We start from the raw sequence: 20,107 nt of genomic DNA, 5'->3' as shown, positions 1-20,107 counted from the left end.
AACAGGGTAACAAACAAAAATTAATTTCTTTTTCTCTGGTAAGTTTCATGCCATTTTATCAATTCATCTTATAAACAAATATAACTTCACTGAGGGAATTTACTCTCTGCTGTTTACAATATAACCAGAATGGAAACAACAGAAAAGGAGTCAGAAGAAGCTGTCAGTCACAGGAGAAATAATATTCATGCTACTAGAACATACATATATATTTAGCCTATGCTAGGCTGAAAAAAGTATTAATTTCATGCCAGTTTGATCAGACATTGAGCCTAGTGTACACACCAAAAAAGTGAACAAGCAACAGAAATGCAACAGAATTTGTGAGGTAGAAACTTCTACTATCCTTTTCCAACAAATTACACAAACTACACTAATTTTGCACTGTAGGAGACTGCTTCTCAAAAACATTATTGTCAATATACTGACATTTTACTATAAAAGCTTTTTTCTTTCACTTTAGTTTCACAGATTTGAAGACCAAAGGGACTAATACAATCTGATCTGCTGCAGAATATAACTGGAGAACAGCAGAATTATAGGCAATATTAATCCACGTTACCAAATATGCTTATGCACTGATTTTCATGTTGGATTAATTTTTGTTTGAATTGCAGCCTAACATTATACTTTCTTTTGAGTGTTCTGGATAGTTAATTGTTATGTATTTCATCTTACTTCATTTGCTTTTTACTAATCTATACATTTATCCATATTAAATTTAGTTTAGTTAAACTTTTGCAACTGTTCAAAACTCTATTTTTTTTCCAGTCCTCAAAGTTTTAAGTGAGCAGGTTTTCTGAGAGGCATGGTGGAGAAACTAGACAATATGGATTTAAACAGAAAAATTCTAGGTTACTGCACCTTTTTAACCGTTTTCCTTTTCTTCCACTAATCAGTATAATTTACCACATAATAGGGATAAACAAATTGTGAGGAAAAAAGATGTTTATATGGAATTACAAGACCTTTCTGAAAGAACAGCAACCATGCACTAAATGCAAGACTTTCTGAAGTTTCCCAATTTTGGCTCAGTTTTCTATAAACAACATAGGTGGAATCCCAGCTAAAATATTGCTTAAACTTTGTCTTATCTTGTGGCTACCTTGCTTTGTATTACTGTATGGTTTTAAGGAAATATGTTAAATGAACTCTTTTTTTTTTCTTTTCTTTTTTTTTAAGCTAGGAAAGGAATTATTTAAAATTCTCTGTTTGTCAATTTTCTCTTTCTGCAATGCTCTACTTTCTCTTCTGCTGCCTTCCAGAGCAGGAGGTGTCTGACTTGAGTCTCATTTTTCAAAGAGGAATCCCTTTGATAAAGCCTATCATACAACATCCCTTGACAAAAGGGATTGTTCTTATGAACAATCTGTGAATCTGTGAGAGACTGGCCTAGGGAGAATGTTTGGATAGTAGATGCAGAGTCAAGCAAAGATAAGTTTGAAACATTTCTTTTTTTAATTGCTGAAGTACTTAAGGAGTTGCAGGAAGAGTTATCCCCTAAGCTGCTGCCTGTATCATTATGGATCTGGACAGGACAGAGTACACAGCAGAGAACAGCTGGAGCCAACCTGCTTAGGCAGTGATTTATGCTTCAGCTGCCCTTCATCCTTCCTTGCAGAGACATATTTCTCTTAACCTTTTCCAATGGCTTATAAAAGTCATACTTCTTCAACAATGACCTTACAAAGTTATGGCAAAGCTTTAATGTGTATATATATATCTATACAAATACTAATGTCATCTAAGACATTTTATGCATCAATGGTCAATAAAGTAATGAGAGGATTTAGCCAATAAACCCCAAATAAATAGTGGGGTGGAAACATAGAACATCTACCCTAATGTGAAGACTGCCATTCATTGCCAGTAAGACATCAGATGTAGCTTTTATGCACCATTAAAGTATTTATAGAAATATTATTCCTTATCATAAAGTATTGTAACATATGATGACAGATTTTTTTAAAAACCTATTTCTCACAGAAAATTAGACAAGCCAGAAAGTATATTCACAAACTAAGCTGCATATAAACAAGTCAATGAATAATACCTGGGAAGAAGGAAGGAACTGAAATCATCTAAACATATTGTGTAATACTGCAGTTCTATAAACAAATAGAAGGTATTACAAAGGAAATCAGGAAGAAGAAGAATTTGGAGCCTTTAGTTGTCTTTTGGGGATCATGAAGAGCAACAAAAATCCACCTGAAGGACACACCAAGGCATGAAAATCCCGACGGAAAGAATGTTACCTTCCCTGCCCTCTCAGAGAATAAGAAGGACAGGCCATAAGAGATTTCAACAGATATAGATGTGTTTGAGTTTTTTTTAAAAACACACAGAGTCATAATCTCATTTCCTAGTTTGATACTTTTGGGGGGTAATTATTTCCAACTATTGCAAGTCTGATTTAATTTTTGCCTTGTTTCACTAGGGTAGAGCTTATTTTCTTTTATCTAAAAATCACTTCCATATGTTCAAACTAATGAAGGTCACTCTGTTCCTTTGGAAGTGTCAGATCAAACAGACTGAACTGAAAACTGTCAAGTGGTTTCTGCTAAGCACCAAGTGAATAATTCTTCAACAGTGTTAAGCATGCCTTATACCTTGCTATAGAGAGTGGGAGTTAGAGACCAGACTAAGCTGGTAGCACATCTAAAGAAATTAGTTTCCTTCACCGAGCTAAAAGTAACTTCCATGACTGAGCACTGAGAAGGGCATGCAAGAGTTTATTATTTGGAAAACAGCTCCTGCAGAAAGCATTCACCAGTTTCTCAACTTTTTATAGAAGTATTTATGTATATAACATTTATCACCTCTCGAATGAAGCTTTCATGATAATTTTTGTCACTACATGAGAAAAGGAACAGATCATGGTATGCACAATGTGGAAGACCATTTGCTTTGCTTTTTAAAGTGTCATACAATCTGTAAAATTCGGATGTGAGAAATAATTGCTTATCCTAAAGAGATATAGGATTCTTTAGGCTTTAGTATGAAATAGGTAACAAATCTAAGCACAATTTTGTTAGAAATCTGCATAAACCAACATATCTGCATATACAAAAAGTGTTGATAAGGGAGATGGAGAGATTAAAGAATGATCTTTTGATATCTCTCTATTGTCACCAGAGCCTTAAGAACAGGACATTCATGGAGTAATGGATTGACAAAACTAAAATCCCACCACTCTGGCAGAATGCAGAGTCAGCTGTGATTCTTCCATGGCCCCAGAAGCAGGATGCATATGGACATGCCCTTAGAAGTTAACTAAATTATATTTTCCTACAGAAACTCTCACATTTCAACGATATAAAAATATAACTTCACTGTAACATTGAACTAACTGAAAAAAACAGAGGGTTTCCTTGCTGGAATGATTTAATCACCTTTCAAAATGTTTGATTTATTTTATTTCCTTTGTTGCATGTAGAAAATATGTACTGCATGATTGAATTTAGCTACTTTCTTAAATATTCCTAATGTAATTATGAAGACTTACATTAGATTTAGAAATGATATTTAGACTGATGGAAAGTACCCAAACTGAAGCCACAGGATTAAGACTAATCTGATTAACTAGATGAGCGAATATGTAGGTAATCCAATTGTTTCTGTTTAAAATTTACAGAAAAGTTTTCAAAGAACTTAATAGGAAAAAAGCGCATTAAGTTCTATTTTTTTTTGCATTGTAAGGATTAATTAGAAGCAACTAGGTATTTTAATATTTATCTTTGCCCAAAACAGTTTTTGTTTGGGATTTTTCTAAGCTTTGGTTACTCAAGCTATTAAAAGGAAAATAATTTGTAGTTATGTATCTACTTTCTGTTCATGGATGATAGCTTTTTTAATAATCAACCTGCCTCCAAAATATTTAAGGAAAATCTTTATTGCAGAAGATATGTCTTGTCTGTGCCTGTATTTAAAAATGGGATATTAAATTAGCGATATTGTATTCCAGTTTCTCTGAACATAATCAAGAATGCTATTAGCATTATTAAAGTTCTTCAGCTTTCATATACTAATGCTTTCATAGACTTACTGATGCAAAAACATAATGGTAGGTTGGGTAGTTTAAGTCCTGAAATATGTGAAATTCATTACCTACCTAATGAGGCGTATAGGCAATGAAATTGTGAATTCTTAGTACCACATAACTTTGTGTTGCTATCATACATTCATATTTACACTGAATATTCTTAATGTCATCAGCCTACTACCTCCTACTGAGTTTGGGCTGAGACTTGATGTTCAAATATATCTGCATTTGTTATTCTCTACACTGATTTGCTTTGGCTTTGATTTATTAGGTCCAGCTCTAACTGTAAGAGCAAGACTTTGGGAGATGCTAAGAGAAACAAAAAAACTAGGAAATTAAAACTGACTTAATAATTCAGCTATCAGGCTCCAAGTAACTGAAGCAAAGTTTTGCAGACTGTTCATATTTCTATTTTCTTCCACAAAAAAACAAACAAACAAACAAACAAAAAAAACCTCAAAAAACAAGCAAACAAGCAAACAAAAAACCCAACCTAAAACCAAAACCAAAAAAAAAAACCACACCAAAAAACTCAAACAAGCACAGACTATTATGGACCTCTTCCTGTGCCTCTTCTGACACTACCAAATCTGCTGCAGCACCACAGCAAACAACTCTCCCCGAGGTCAGCTGGGAGACAACTCAGAGCTTCACTACTACACAACAGTGGCAGAAAATGGGGTGCTGGTAACAACACTGAGCTTAGCTCAGTATCAAAAAAAAGCCATGCACGCATCAGGAAAAAAAAAGAAAAAAAAAAGAAAAAATACTACTTCTTTTCAAATATTTCTATATTCAACTTTAAGCATAAATTTCATATATTTTGTACTGAGTTAACAGTACATCTGAACTGAGTTAACAATTGTTTCTTATTTCACAAAAGAAATTGAAAAAGTGTATAAATTAATTTTGCTTAAGAATTACCACTTTCATAATCACAGTCTCATAGAATGATTTGAGTTGGAGGAGACGTTTAAAGATCCCCTAGTTCCAACCCCCCTGCTATAGGTAGGGAACCTTCCAGGTTGCTCAAAGCCCCACCCAGTCTGGCCTTGAGCCCTTCCAGGAATGAGATATCTGTAATTTCTCTGGGCAACTTGTTCCAGTGCCTCACCACCGCCACAGTAAAGAATTTCTTCCTAATATCCAACCTAAACCTGCCTTCTTCCAGTTCAAAGCCATCCTCAATGTTCAATCCCTACTGCCCTCACAAAAAGTCCATCTCCAGAACTGAGAGGTGGCAGTGTGGTGTCCCCATACACCTCACTGGTCATCCCTTCTCTTCTCCAGGATGACCAGTCCCAACTCTCAGCCTGTTTTCCTAGGAGAGGTGCTCCAGCCCCCTTGGCCTCCTCTGCACCTGCTTTCACAGGTCCATGTCTCTCTTGTTCTGGAGACCCCACAGCTGGATGCAGCACTTAATAGTGCAGTGAAATACCAGATATACAGCTTTGCCAATGATACATGTTCAGGGACAGGTGACTAAAAATTCCAGCACAGACAGAAACCTACAGATGCAAAAGAAAGTCAAATTTACACAATAGATTATGAATTGTACTGGTGATTTGGGTAAAATAATTCTCTTACAATAAACTTTCTGAGAGGAGAAAAGCTTCAGATATCAAAAGACTGTAAATTAAAAACCCTACTTTTTTTTTTTTTTTAATTTAATTTACAATTACGGTCTTTAGATAAATTGCACCAATGTTGAACTATTTCCAAAGGTGAGTTAATTCCTCAGGGCTCCTGCTTCTCCTTCAGATTGACATTTCCACAGTTCTTACACCCCATTTTGTCTCCCCTCTCCCACTTGCACCAATTTTTTATGTACTCCACAAGATGCTGTCAATCCATACTTTTTTTATGCAGAGAAAGACAATCTTAGCTTCCCAATGCTTGAAATTCTTAATTTCAACTTTGTTGAAATATAAAGCAGAGAATTAGTTAAATTTCACACTGAAAATGGCCTTACACACTTCAAAGTAAATATCCAACAGAGTAAACTAAGGAAGTAACATACATAGCAAGAGAAAGAGATATTTCTTCTGAAAATTCCATAATATTCAAACGTTTTGAGGATTCTCTGTGCAATTATAATGCTTCTTTTTTAAAAATTAATTGCTGATTAGAAAATTAAGGTCCTATCATAAAAATGCTGGTATTTAAAAGGAGCACAGCTCTGCAAGCACAGGAGTGTGCCAGACAAAACAGGTAATTTTATTTTTCCATTCTGAATTTAAAGGACTAGTTCTCAAAGTCACATGAACTGGGTCCCAAGCTATGGAGCCTGGCATGACAGCAAATATATTTGTTCCTTAATAACTAAATAGATACATAAATAATAGTAAATAACCCCAATCAACAGTGTATTATATGTGTCATCTCAGTGCAATCTTTTAGCTAATAAAGGAAAAAAAAATGTAATGTGTCAATTGCACCAATCCTGCGAATAGGAAAGACATCATAATTTGTCTTTTACTATTTGTGTTCTTTTGTTTGAGGTGTTGAGTTTGTTCTGGGGTGTTTTGTTTTCTTTTAATCAGATGCCAGTGCTTCTTTTTTTTCATGTTCTCTATGGAGCTCCAACACAGATCAAAACATTGGTGAGACACTCTATGGACTGAATCTACTTGAGACAAACACTCTACAAAGTCACTGTTCTGATATGACTTGAAGTTAGCAAATTTTGAACTTTTTACCTTGCACAGGTTTGGATTGGGCATTAGGAAGCATTTCTTTACCAAGGAGGTTGGTCAGACAGAGGAACGAACAAGATTCCTGAAGAGGTGGTTGATGCCCTGTGCTGGAATTCTCAAAAAGCAATTCCCGAAGAGGAATTTGGACAATACCCTTAATAAAGTGCTTTGACATTTGATCAGCCCTGAAGTGGTCAGGCAGAAGGACTAGATGGTCACTCTTGGTCCTTTCCAAGTGAAATAGTCTATTCTGTTCTATTCTGTATTTTACTGTGCTCTCAGGAAAACATATAAAATGGAGCAAAGAAAAGTATCCAACAAACAGATGAAACCATTACTTTTGCCATCCTAATATAATGCTGCAGTGAAGAAAGCCAAGTGTCAAAAGTACAGAAATTCAGAGAGAATGCAATGAATATTCTGCAAAATTATTACATCCCTTCCTCTGAAATATGGCACTCATTTCTAAACTTAAGATGATAAAGCAGACATAAACACAGTCTGACACTTCCAGCAAAAATTTCCATAGCATAGGCGTTTGCTCGACTGTACACAAGCTCCCATCCAATTAAAAAATAACAAAATAGAATTTTTCCCTAAATATTCTCTTTTAAGCTCTAAGTTTCACCAAGCCCAAATGCCACCACTTTCTCACCACGTATCAGAGTACTCAACAACCACCCTCCTTTGCTGTTCCTTGGCGAGGGATTGTCCTCTGACGAGTCATACTCTCACCTGTCATGCTTCCTGATAAGAAAGATGAAATAGAAGCAGCTAGTCTCTAGAACTTTTTTGCCTTTTTTTTTTTTTTTTTTCTCCTTCCCTCCTTTTTTGGTATGATAAAGGCTGAAGCACTGTTATCCAAGAAAATCAAACCACCATCTGGTGCAACCCTCACCAAAGTCTTAAGACCTCTCTCACACAGGCTAAGCCAGTGTTTACTCAGGTTGGACTTGCAAAGGAGCTTTGGGGCTCTGTAAAACACTGGGTTTTGTTATTGGTTTATTCTTGACACCAGGAAAAGTAAAATAATGATAAATTTGTATTGAGGATAGCCAAAGTAAAATCCTTAGGCCAAACATACTCAGGATGCTTAACTAGATTGTCTGAGAACAACTGCAGGTTCCAATATGTTCTTTGTGTTTTGCATCCATTTTAGGAAAAGAGATGGGATACAATGTACACCAAAATATGCATTTTCCTGATATAGCTGATTATGTGGCATCTAAATTTAGCTTGTAATCTCTGCTGAGCAGGACCTTTGCTTCCTGTTTGCCCTCTAATTACTACAGAAAATTATGGTCTGGTATAAATGAATATATATACTTCTGACACAGTTTTTAAAATAACTGTGGATATTAAATGTTGCCCATCAATCTGTCAGTGGACAAGTAACTAGATCACATTCTCAACACTTTATTTCTGAAAAATACTTTTTTATTTCCATTTATTTTCATTTTGACTAACGAGTTGTAACATGAGCATAGCTCGTCTGTTTGTATCATCATGAATAAGATAAAAATAAAATGGATATTTTTACCATTTACATGTCTGCTTCTAGTTAAATTTAAAATGTTCTGTGCAAGCTACTATTTCTAACACAGTACTGCCTTGAAACAGGGACCAAAACACCAAACATTTAGGTTTGTCAGAATCAAACAAAACAAGTTAAAAAATCCACTCTTCTGAACAGATATGGCAGGGATAAGACATATTATCCCACCTTAACAAGATAAATACATGAACATATAAAATTAAAATACTTTTCTGGAATTACAAAGAAAATCTGTAGCAGATCTGGAAATGTGAGGTCATTCTAACTTCTAGGTATGCAAGAAGTTTGCTCTTACTGTATTGTCATTCATATCTAAGAGGAAAAAGAAAAAAATCCATACACTATCAGGAAAGTGATAGGCATAGGATTAAGTCAGTGCTTAGTGTTTGGCACGGAGCTTCCTCTATGAGGAAAAATTAAGAATGGCAAGTGTTGCTTGGATGTAATCCTATATTTCAAGAAAAGAATTAACAAGCCCTACTTTCTTTGTTGTGGTAGCCTACCTCACCAAAAAGCTCTCTACTTTTCACCATGTATAGTAGGGATTCTCGTGATACCCTGGAATATTTTGCTATCCTTACCTTGGCTGTTTTTTCGCTGATTTAAATTACAGACACAACTAAATTAATCCCGAGTCCAAGTGTTTATATTTGCATTTTGTGTGGCAGGTCCTGTTCCAGCTACATGAAAGCATCAACACTTGTTCCCTGACTTCGTTTCCAAGGATAAGAACTTCCATCACTTTATATCTGTATTTCACTGCAAAAGTCACTGTGTATGGGGAGCTATCAGAGCACAGCATCTTCACTGCTGATGGCAATTATTCACATTACTCCTGTTAACACTGCAAAGTGACTGAGTCTTTCCAGGATCAAAGAGAAAAAACATTCCTTTCTGATTATCTGGCTACTAAACAAGTCAATGGATCATTCTTCTACCTCTTTTGACAAGACGTAAGTCAAATCTCTTTAGCATTTATTATTTTCATATTTTAACATATTTTATATAAATGGTAATTAACATTTGCAAAAATGAGACTGAATTCAATTTTGAAATGCAATGTAATTAAAACCAGATTTTTTGCTGTAACACTGTAAATAGGAAGGCTCACGTTAGATACTGTTAGATATGTTGAAAACTCTAAAATAACTCAGTGACTGCTTTCCTGAAGAACTACATATTCTTGGCAGTTTTGGTCAATTAAATGTTAAGAAAAAATATTTTAACTTCTCTAGTTAAGATATGAAAGGCTTTGTATCCTGAGAAGAAATCTCAACTTACATCAGATTTGCATAATATTGAATCCTTCAACATTCTTCAGACGGACATGGTAGTAACAATTTCAGAGATCTACAAGTAGCATCTGCCATCTCATCCTGTGCGGCAGTTTCTTACCTTTCCCTTATATTTTGCTTAGAACACTTTTGCAACTAAATTCGCTTCTTTCTGAACCTGCTGAGGCACTGGTCTTGTTAAACTTAAAAAAAAATCCTTTAAATGGGTATATGAATGGAGCTTTTTCACAAAGACTCTAGGAACAAAGGCAGGTGGTTATATAAAACCAGTCTGTTAAAATACGATTCCTCTTGAGCATACAAGAAGGAAAAGATGCCCCTGACAACAGTGAGCAGCACTTTCCATAGCAGGGGAGCAGACTGTAGCACCTGGGGAAAGGAACTGCCTGCTGACAAGACTTTCTGTCATTTCATGTCTGCTCATGGTGCTGGGCCACACTTTCATCTAATTGCTGACTGGGCGGGTTGAGGGTTGGGGGGCAGAGGGCTGAAGATTTTTATGTTTTGGCTCTTTTACTAAAATCAGTTGTATCACCTCCATGTCCAAACATTTTAGAACAGCAGAGTGAACTTCAGAATATTAAATAGCCTTAAATTGTCTTGACACTATAAATTACAAGAACTTTTTCGTCTGTATTCTGACAAACCTCCTCCGTTAACTTCGACCCTAAATGGTGACCAGCAGGTTCAAGCAAGATACAAAGCAGATTCAAACAGCAGCTCCCCTCCAATGCTGTACCAAATCATTCCTGAGGCTGAAGAAGAAAATATGTTTTTCTGTTGGATAAGGGTACATCCCAAATCTCTCAACCACTTAACTTTATGTGCCCATGGCTACATCATACAATCAAGTGTAACCTGCTAATGTGAAACATCTCCCTGCCAAATCATGCTGTCCTTGTTCTGGGTGGTTTGTTTGTGGCTTTTGTTTGTTTGTTTGTTTTCACTCTTCTGAGCCTAGCTGAAATGATTTAAAGGCTATTAAGAAAAATATTTAATATCACTTTTTCTGCAAGGTCTCTTCCTGTAGCACAGCCTTACACTGCTCACTGGACTTTACTGTTCATGAGTTCACATTAGTTAAGAACTCACTTGGTGGTCCTACTTTTCTGAAAAAATGATTTGGTCAACCATTCTGCTTTTGGAGGATCAATGACAAAATGTTACTAAGATATAATTTGGACATAATTACAAACATAATTACACACACTGCAATCCAGGGTGCCTGTCTTCCAACACAGCATAAAACTCCTCTGTTCTGTTCTTATCTGCATTCTTACCTATTTAGAAATATCTGGCCTAGAACTAGCCAGTTCCACATGAGTTACCAACAACACGAAGTTTTGCAATTATCCTTATTTACAGGATTGAGATGGTGAGATCCAAGCAAGCCACCAGCAATGATATCACCTAACACACTTATCACCTCTGAGGCTACCAAAAAATCTGTGCCATTCCTGCTACAGAATATAACCAGAAGTGAAGAAAAGTCACCTTGACGTCTCAAAACCTTTTAGGGAGCATTACAACACCTGAAGTAGGCAGCTGAGATCTTGCCCTTTGTCCACTGAATCATATGCTTCTAGTATATGTAGACTGAAAAGTTACAAGTAACTGTAATTCCCCAATCATTCAGACATTTCTGGGGCATGTTATGGCCCATTCTTAAAGGACAACTCTGCCCAGTATTCCAACATATTCAAAAAATTGCTACTCCTTCTTAAAATGCCCCTTAACTTTCTTGCAGATCCTACAGCAGTGAATATGCACCAAGGAATGGGTTTCAGAGTCTATACTCTTCTCAGTACCATGCTATCCCTTCCAGAGCTCTAGTTTTATCTTGTTACTGACATTTTATTAAAAAACAACAAGTTTCTTTCTTGTTTTGTTCCTATGGCATAAAGTTCTCATAGGAAAAAGAAGTTGTCAGCTGTAAAGTGGTACTTCAGGATGATTAAGGAATTGGGTGTATATGACATAGGAAATTCAAGTTCTTGAAATGTTCTTCAAATATGTCAGATTCAGAGAATAGACCACTGGGGTTTATTCAAAAATTCAGCTTAAAAATATCAACAAGATAACCAGAAAACTGTATACAAATACAGTTTTCTCTTACACATCTCTGTTTTGGTCTTGGCAGCTAGGGGGTTTACTGACTGGATGGCAAATCCCAGATTGTATGAATTCATTGTTTCAAGTGGTAAACTCATCATTTGTATTCAACAGCTCTAAGATAAAACCACGTGGATTGCAGTACAGTGGAAATGGCTATTTTATTAAGATGTCGAGAACAACAGTACAGCTGTGATTCACCGTGGAGTTTCCATATATTTTGTTGTGAAAGTGATGACAAGTTGATGATTTTGCCATAAAACTGTCAAATACAGCAAACTATTAAATAAAGGCATTTTTTATGTAGTGGCACAGAGACATTCAGACTCTTTCCATGTTAGTTCAAATGCAGCTCTGCAAACAAGCAATTATAGCACATAGGTTTTCTTCAGAAACACCAAAACCAACCAACCAACAACAAAAAAACGAACCCAAACAAACAAAAACAAGCCACAAGACTAAAATACCTCTTCTGAAGACATAATCTATAAATTATTCATATACTTGCAGACTTATATTTTAAAACTGTCAAAGAAAATTTCAAAAGGAATCATTTGGTCCTAAAGAATGATTCTTTATCAAAATAGTCTTCATTGAAATGCTTGCTATTATTTATGTATTTAATGTAATAGAAATTAATTAACCTCTCAAGTGATATTTTGATAGTACAACAAATTTCACAATATTGCTGAAGAAATATGTGTGTTCCTTTGGTTTATAATCTTGAAAGGGAGATTATTTGGTTAGTAAGGGATTATTTCTTCATACATTTTTATAAATATTCATTTCCATACCTGCTTGATCACATCCAGAAAACACATTACAACATTACTAGCAAAGTAAAACCACAGAAAGTTTATGCATTGTTAGCTCTTGAACATGTGTGAACACTGCAGTAGGAAGGCTTGCTATTTAAAGTTTCTTATATTTCCAGGATCTATCAAGATCTAACATAGTCTTTGCAATTACTTTGGTATTTCTGATTGTAAGACTGTAAATTTGTTTTTATTATCTCTCAGTGTATTTCTAAATTGACTTCTTACCAGCTTTGTGTGCTCATACATAAGGACTGATGGAATATAAGAGGAATTTTCAAAGTTTAATTACTTTTTAAAATTCAAAGTTGCTTATAAACTCATTCATTTTAAAGAAGCAACATTTTCATCAGCAGTAAAGCAAAGTGTTTTGGAGCTGTGATGCATTATGGTGAGAAAAATGTTATTGTACAGCATATGGTTCTCTTAGAACAGAATGCTTCTGCATTAAAAGAGCAGAGAGGTATGTTGCTTTTTCCCACATCTCTTCCTCAAGACTAAATGTAATTATTATTCTTATATATTCTCTAGTGTGTAAGTTGTAAACAAACTATGATTTACATAGAATACACAGGTATTTATATATAACTTTATGTAAATATAACACAAGTTTTACTTTATAGAGACAAGGTCTTTCATGCTGTATAGCTCCAGCAGTTTCATGCAACTAGTGAAGAAAGGGTGGAGAAAAAAGCTCATAGGAAATAATTCAAGTGTATGAGCTTATCTTTAACTACTGTTTTTAGTTCATAGGAAAGACTAAATATATGCACTACTATGACAACTCTGTTGAAAATAATCTCATGATTATAGTTTTTTTTTTTTTTGGAATTCATCATAGGCATTTTCTAACAAATGTCTTTTTTTATAACTTTTGCATAAAATGTTTATCTTGGTATTTTTTTATAAATACTTTAAAAAGGAAATAAGGTTTCTAAATATATTTCAGACTTTAACAAACATAACATACATATTTCTGCAAGCAGAGTGACTTAAGAGTTAGCAGCGTTAGCACAGAAGCAAGAACCTTTGGGGTTTAATTCCAGTTGATGACACTGACTACACTGACCCATCCTGTGACAAAGAATGCAGCTAACTCTACTCTTGTAGAGTACCTGAGTCTCATTTAGAATTTATAATATTTCTCTTCAGTGATATTGGCCAGATGATTGTGTTGGGGTTTTTTGCTAGCACTTTAATAGCAAAAGGCAATGAACAACCTATTCATACAGACTAGCTCAGCTTCTCATCTTTTAATTTCTCAAAGTGTGAGATTCTGGGCTTCAGCCTGGGGAGTGCTCTAGATGTAGTCAAGTCTATCACCTCCTACATGAAGACCAGGGCACTGCAGCCCAGCTCTCCCTTTCCTTCATGATGGGAACCCATGCACTTGTCCCCTGGCAGTGTGACATTTGCACTTGTCCCCTGGCAGTGTGACATTGCAGAAGGCTGCTTGTGAGATTGGTACTCAGCTGCTCCAGAGGAGCACCAAAGTGCCAACGCTCAGGTCATGAAACAGAACAGATTAGCTGAGTACTCACAACTGCTAAAACATATCCATGGTAACCTGTTTGTATCCATGAGAAGGGAGAAAAACTCAGGAAATGGGAAACAGTCTGTGGATGAGGCAGTCAGGTTGCATAAACCTTGCACCAAGGTCCTGCTGCAAGTCCTTGCATAAACCTTAACAAATGGAGTAGGTTCTCCCAGACAGGGTTCAGCTCTGTCTGCAAACAAGATTCCCAGGAATGGACTTGGGGACAACTCACTGGGTGAGGTAGACTGAACTCAGTATGTGCTGGAGGACAAGGCAAAACACCAGCTGTAGGTGAGAGCACAGAGCTAGAGCCACCCAGCTGGGCTGGGAATTAGGAGGTTTCCTATTTCAGGGCAGGATGGCTCTGAGAAGGGGTGGGAGAGGTGAACTACAGAGGTAGTTGCAGCCAGAACAAGTGGATCCTGTCCATACTGGTATTCAGCAGGCCTAATTCAACCAAACAGAGCAATCTCCATCTTCATATGACACACAAGGACAAAAAAACTATCAAGCAATTAAAAATACAAAAATTACTGTTGTTCTTTAAAAGAAATACTTCAGATGAGAGCATGTAATATGTGGCAAATATTCAGAAATACTTTATGTATAACATCGTAAAGTCCTAGTATCTTTGTGCCCTCTGGAAATACCATCATCATAAAATCCAAAAGTAATAAATACCTCTTGAGTAGTGTTTAATATTACCTATAATTGTCCAGATATAAACTTAACTAAACATGAAAAATCTTCATGGATCTAGTTTGCTGCCTTTGAAAACTGGATCAAAAATGACACTGATCATTCTCCAAGGTGTACTTGAAAGTATATAAAAGGACATGACCTGTATCCACTGCATCAAAACTTGCACTTTTGTAGACAGGGATAATGGCAGTTTCAGCATAGAAAATCAGTTGCAAAGACTGGGTTTTGTACTTTAAGTTCAAAACTAACTGATAATTTTGGGAATTCTTACAGATAAAAACTAAGAAATCATCATGTAAAATGTATTTACCACACTGCTAGCCACAGCCACAAGCTGTAATATTGTTGAGTTACCATGTACTCATTCATGGTTTACAGTCTGATTGGTGCTCTCCTTTGCTGTTTGAGAAAGAAGCATTGGATCCATCTTAGAATGCAAATTCACTTAAAGTGAAGTGCAGTTTTCCAACAGAACAAAAATTTAGTCATGCATACAATTCACATGAGGGCATGTAGGAATTATGCTTGCATTTTTTGTAAGTCTAAAATTCTTGTTTTCAGAAGACTTGCATCACAATTAAAAATTAAAACATACTAGAAAATACTGATGGGAGTACTACATGTGTTGGTTTTGAATAAGCAATGTAAAATTAAAGTATATGTACACAATTCATGTGAATTCAAATGAGTAGGTGATTCTAAAATTAATTTGCATGTCCAACAGGAGCAGGTTCTTATGTAATATAGAAGCACTATCCTTTTCTTCTCAAACTTTAATGAAAAGATAAAGCTTCTCCTTCTCTAAGTAACATGTTTCAATAGCAGTTTAACAATGTTATTTCACATAGGAGATACTCTAAATAGCATTTACATATGTGACTACCAGCAATGTGGTGCAAACATGCAATGTGGTTTGGACACAGTGTGGAATATCTTTACCTGATGGAATAAAAAAGAAAGATATAAAGCGTCTATAGATATGTTAAATTTTTATTTATGAGGATAGAAAAATGTAGCCTATATTTACACCCTCACAGTCATCAGTTTAGGGGAGCAAGCCCTGGCCTCCAGGCCAAGATGTACAGAAGAGTTTGCATCCACCTAAAGTGAATTGTCTGCATCCACATGCAAAGTACTTTGCCTGGATCTTCTCTAAGCTCCATAGCAGACCTTGAGGACCATAAAAAATTCATTTTCCTTAGTTTCTAGTTCTGAGAGCATAAGATAATAACTGAAGATACATAGCAGTCCATCACAAGGGCTGCTTCTATAGCATGACCTTGAGAGTGTGTTTTATCCTATAGTGATTGGTACAGGGACATGCAAGGGTGACAACTCTATGTCTTCCATAAACTTCTTCTAAAACTTAATCTACTAATTTTTCCACCTTGGGCACAGCTAGCTAGCTAAATCTGGAAAGAGAAAACAGAACTGAAGAAATAATACAGAGTAATGCAGAGCATCGTCAGACTTGTGCGTCAGCTGAGGGGAGATGAAAGAAGAGCCTGCAGCTGTACTACGGGGGATGGAATTGAAAGCTTCTTACAAGCCTGTGGCTATGCTCTGTGAATTCCTTCTTTTTTTCTCCTTGTGTAAGAATAAATGTATTTCTTTATCCTCAGTGCTCACATTCTATATTTTGTACAACGTCCTTCCACTATGAAGACAAACATTATGAAGTTAAGGGGAGAAATCTGAACTATGTGATCGCTGACTTTCACTGACATTTCCTCTATATTAAATTTGGAAAATCTGTGAGAGAACTGTCACCTGATGGAACTCTCCTCCTCATAGCAAAGACATAAAGGGTCAGCAAAATACATGACAACATTTTCCATGTTTGCTGAAATGCTGCATGATAGCAGAATCACCACTTACTGCGGTCAGTAATTATTGTCCTGGCCTCTTGATTGCTCGTCTTGTTTTTCAGATTTTGTGCTGCAGTTATTAGTTCATCCAGCTGGGGACGTCTTTGCTCCAGATCCTGTAGTATTGCCTAGTTGAACACAAATACAAAAATAAAATAAAGAAACAAGCATAAGAGCTGTTCAGAAGACCACATATAGGGACTTTTTTTCTTTGTGCAAACTTGACTTAAAGCAGAAAAGATTGTTTGCTGTTTCAAATAACACAAAGAATTCAGTCTAGACCTTATAAATATTGCTGTTATTTATAGAAAAATACCAAGTATAACTTGCAATAACAATGTTAACCAAAAAAACTAGATACAAAATGACAATGATTCTTCAGTTTTAACACATCAAATTATGTAGGATATGCTATTCTCCTCTATGGAGCTACAGAAGGCCATATTTTTCTATATTCTCTTACACTTTACAGTTTATTTTAAAAAAGATATAAATATTTACATTCTTGCCAAATTAGGCAGGCTTTTTCTATCAATTCATGAATAAATGATGTTTATTTTTTAACATTTCAAGACTATTTAATTATTAGCTACTGGTTAAAAGCCATTACAAGACTGTTAATGCCACTATTTTATGTTCTGACTCCTTATCTAGCAGAAAAATAATTAACAATCACAATAATTTATATGTTACTCAAACTGATATATAAGACAGTCAGGCAATCTGACTAGAAAGTAAGAAGTGGGTTTAGAGTTTCTCATGGGGATAAAACTGGGCTTCATGGTATTTAGAAGGCAACAAAAACTAAAATATAATAGCTTTATATATAATGAAAATTCAAGGAAAGTGATGCATATAAGATTTGTACATATATTTAAGTTATTTTGAAGGACTAGGGAAGAGCAAACAAGGAATCAGTATGATAATTTCTCAGATGAGAAACATCAAAGTATGTATTTAAAAGATATTGACCAAATTCAGCAACTTCAACTCCCTATTGTGTAGTTTTAGGAAAGATGCTCATTAGATTTCCCAGTGTTAGGAGTTTATTACAAAACTGTGAACAAATTACTTTTTTTCTGCCTACAATTTTTAGTCATCAGAACAGAGCAGTGTGCCATCAGATAGCTAGAAGGTACACTTTAACAGATATCAAGCTGGCAAAAGAGGCCAGAGAAGGATTTCTACTTTTCAGGCTGGTTACATAGACACTGGTTAGATAATCTGCTAGCATTCTCACCTGGCTGTTGATAAAGTGTCTGGAGTATTTTATTGTCTTAGAAGTCTCCTTTCCTTAAAATACTTTTGTCCTAAATAATCATTCTTGATTTTAAGAAGCTGTTATTCACTGACTGTTCTGGATAGAAAAGTCCTCTGAGTCTGATCTTAAATCTGACCCTCCAACTTAAGACTACAGTTTCGTAATTTTCACCAAGTTGAAGGTTACAAATAAAGGCCTAATACCTTTTTCTGTTCAATAAGATTAACAAAAGATCATAGGAATATAGCTTCCAGTAACTACAGCATGTACTATCAAAAGCAAACCAAAAGCTCCACAGAGTTTCATTTTGTTCAGTTACAAACTCTTCAGGAAGAAAAAGGTAATTTTCAAGGTACACATTTAGCTACACCTTGTGAAATTCTTGCCTTTAACTTCTGTATCAGAAGTTCTTTAAAAATCTATTATGACAGGCTTTTTAAAGTCATACCCAAAAAGTTTGGATGGTACTTTTTCACTTGTATACTGATTGAATTGCAGAGACATGCAGTTAAAGCAGCAGCTTGCATAATTAGACAAAGAAGAAATTTCTCATTAGAAGTCTCTCCTTAAAAAGAGAAATAAAATCTACTGATGCAGTTACTATCTCTAGATATCTATGTGCCTTCTAAACTCCATTTTCTAAGATGAGAAGTTAATGAGTGGCATGAATTTTACAGTAGGAAAAGCAGTCCCTCTGCAGCCGAACAACATCTGTATTACACATATTGCCAAAATGGATGGTGCAGAAGGAGCACTAAAACTCACACAAAAGGCTCAGAGAATTCTGTGTCTTCCAAAGTAATATTTTCCTTTCTCTCTCCTTCCCTACCTACAAAATATTTGGAAGAAGAAAAGCAAATTAAGTGATTCTAAGGTCTTATGCCAAGAGTGACTCTGTTGCCTAAAATTTCCTAAATATAATTTTTGTACTGGAATACTCAAATAGAATGATTTGTCTGATCCAGCCTGAGTCTCCAACTAGACACTAAATGCTGTGTTTGTACCACAAAAGCTGCTGCTATATGAAACCCAGTGAGAAAGGAAGCAGTAGGTAAGGACAGCTCAGACAGGATTTGCTCAGTAGCAAAGTGAGCGAATGGAGCTGATCTGTGCTCAAGGGCTCACACAAGGAGTTACCCCCACGACCCATCTGCAGTTCCTGAACTGGACATTCAGGAAAACTAGAAATGCTTCTTTAAAGTGAGTCTTGCTAGTTCTGCTGTTCCCTCGGGGACACAAAAGTCTCATCCCTGCATGGATTGTGTGGACAGCCTTCCCTCTGCCATTTAATGTGAATAAAATGATTTTCTGCTGGATGCACTAGAGTGTATTTTTGAAAGGTCAAGAAGGACACTTTTGAACTCCTAACAATATAAACATATGTGAAGATTCTTAGAACTTTCATGAGATGACAACAATACGTAATTTTAAAACAGATTTTTTTCTTATCCTTAGAAATAGCACCATTCCTATATGAATACAGGTTTTCCTTCATTTAATAAAAAATGTCTGAGAACTCTACCCAAACAATGTCATATTCTATTCAGAAGATTTTAATCAATTAAATTTACAAAATTGTTACAATGTTTGTTGGTCTAGTTTTACCCATTTGTGCAATCTTAAAGACTTAGCAAATGCATGTTCCACATGGTACCTACAGGGTATGTACCCATACAAACCCTGATGGAAACTTGCATAAAGGTAGCTACTAAAACACACCATTCCTGAGTCTTCCTGTGATCCTGTACCATGAAAATAAACAACACTTGAACTCCACTTAAAGTATTATCATATTCAGAAAAATATTCTGTGACTGGATAAACTGATCATACAAGCTGATTTTGTGGGTTAATAAAAATACAGTTAATTATGCTAGCAAGAGAACTGCTTTGAAGAATATAAAATAAAAGACCACTAAATATGATTTTTGGGAAAAATAAAAACTGAATAGCTTTAAAGTATTAGCTGAGTAATCTAAAACAAATGAACAAAACTCGCCAAAATCAAAATCACAAGCATTTAATATCTGGAGATAGTTTTAAAAACTTTTACTAATTCAGCCAAGTATTTAAGGTTGTAAAACTGGATCCTCAACAGAAAACTCAGTGCAAACTATTAGAAGCTACTGTTACAACAGCCACAGGAATAAAAACTCATTAATAGTGGCACCCTGGTGGAGGCACAGCAGATGCAACAGACCAGATGCCTCTGATTTGGAATGTCA

The 20,107-nt window shown here is 35.5% G+C and overlaps 1 protein-coding gene across 9 annotated transcripts in view; it reads right to left on the bottom strand.

The window, feature by feature from the left end:
* Positions 1-20,107, bottom strand: part of DMD (dystrophin) — a 1,152,080-nt gene that overhangs the window by 277,520 nt on the left and 854,453 nt on the right. For all 9 annotated transcript variants that reach the window (XM_085049820.1, XM_085049818.1, XM_085049835.1 and 6 more), the window contains one exon: positions 16,633-16,750. In XM_085049820.1, the coding sequence (XP_084905946.1) occupies positions 16,633-16,750 (118 nt within the window). The remainder of the gene's footprint in view (positions 1-16,632; positions 16,751-20,107) is intronic.

Source organism: Lichenostomus cassidix, chromosome 1, assembly GCF_008360975.1.
Source record: "Lichenostomus cassidix isolate B80296 chromosome 1, HeHo_3.0, whole genome shotgun sequence".
NCBI classification, from domain to species: domain Eukaryota; kingdom Metazoa; phylum Chordata; class Aves; order Passeriformes; family Meliphagidae; genus Lichenostomus; species Lichenostomus cassidix.
The sequence above is the reverse complement of the archived record's forward strand: the minus strand, read 5'-3'. Positions and strand labels throughout refer to the sequence as shown.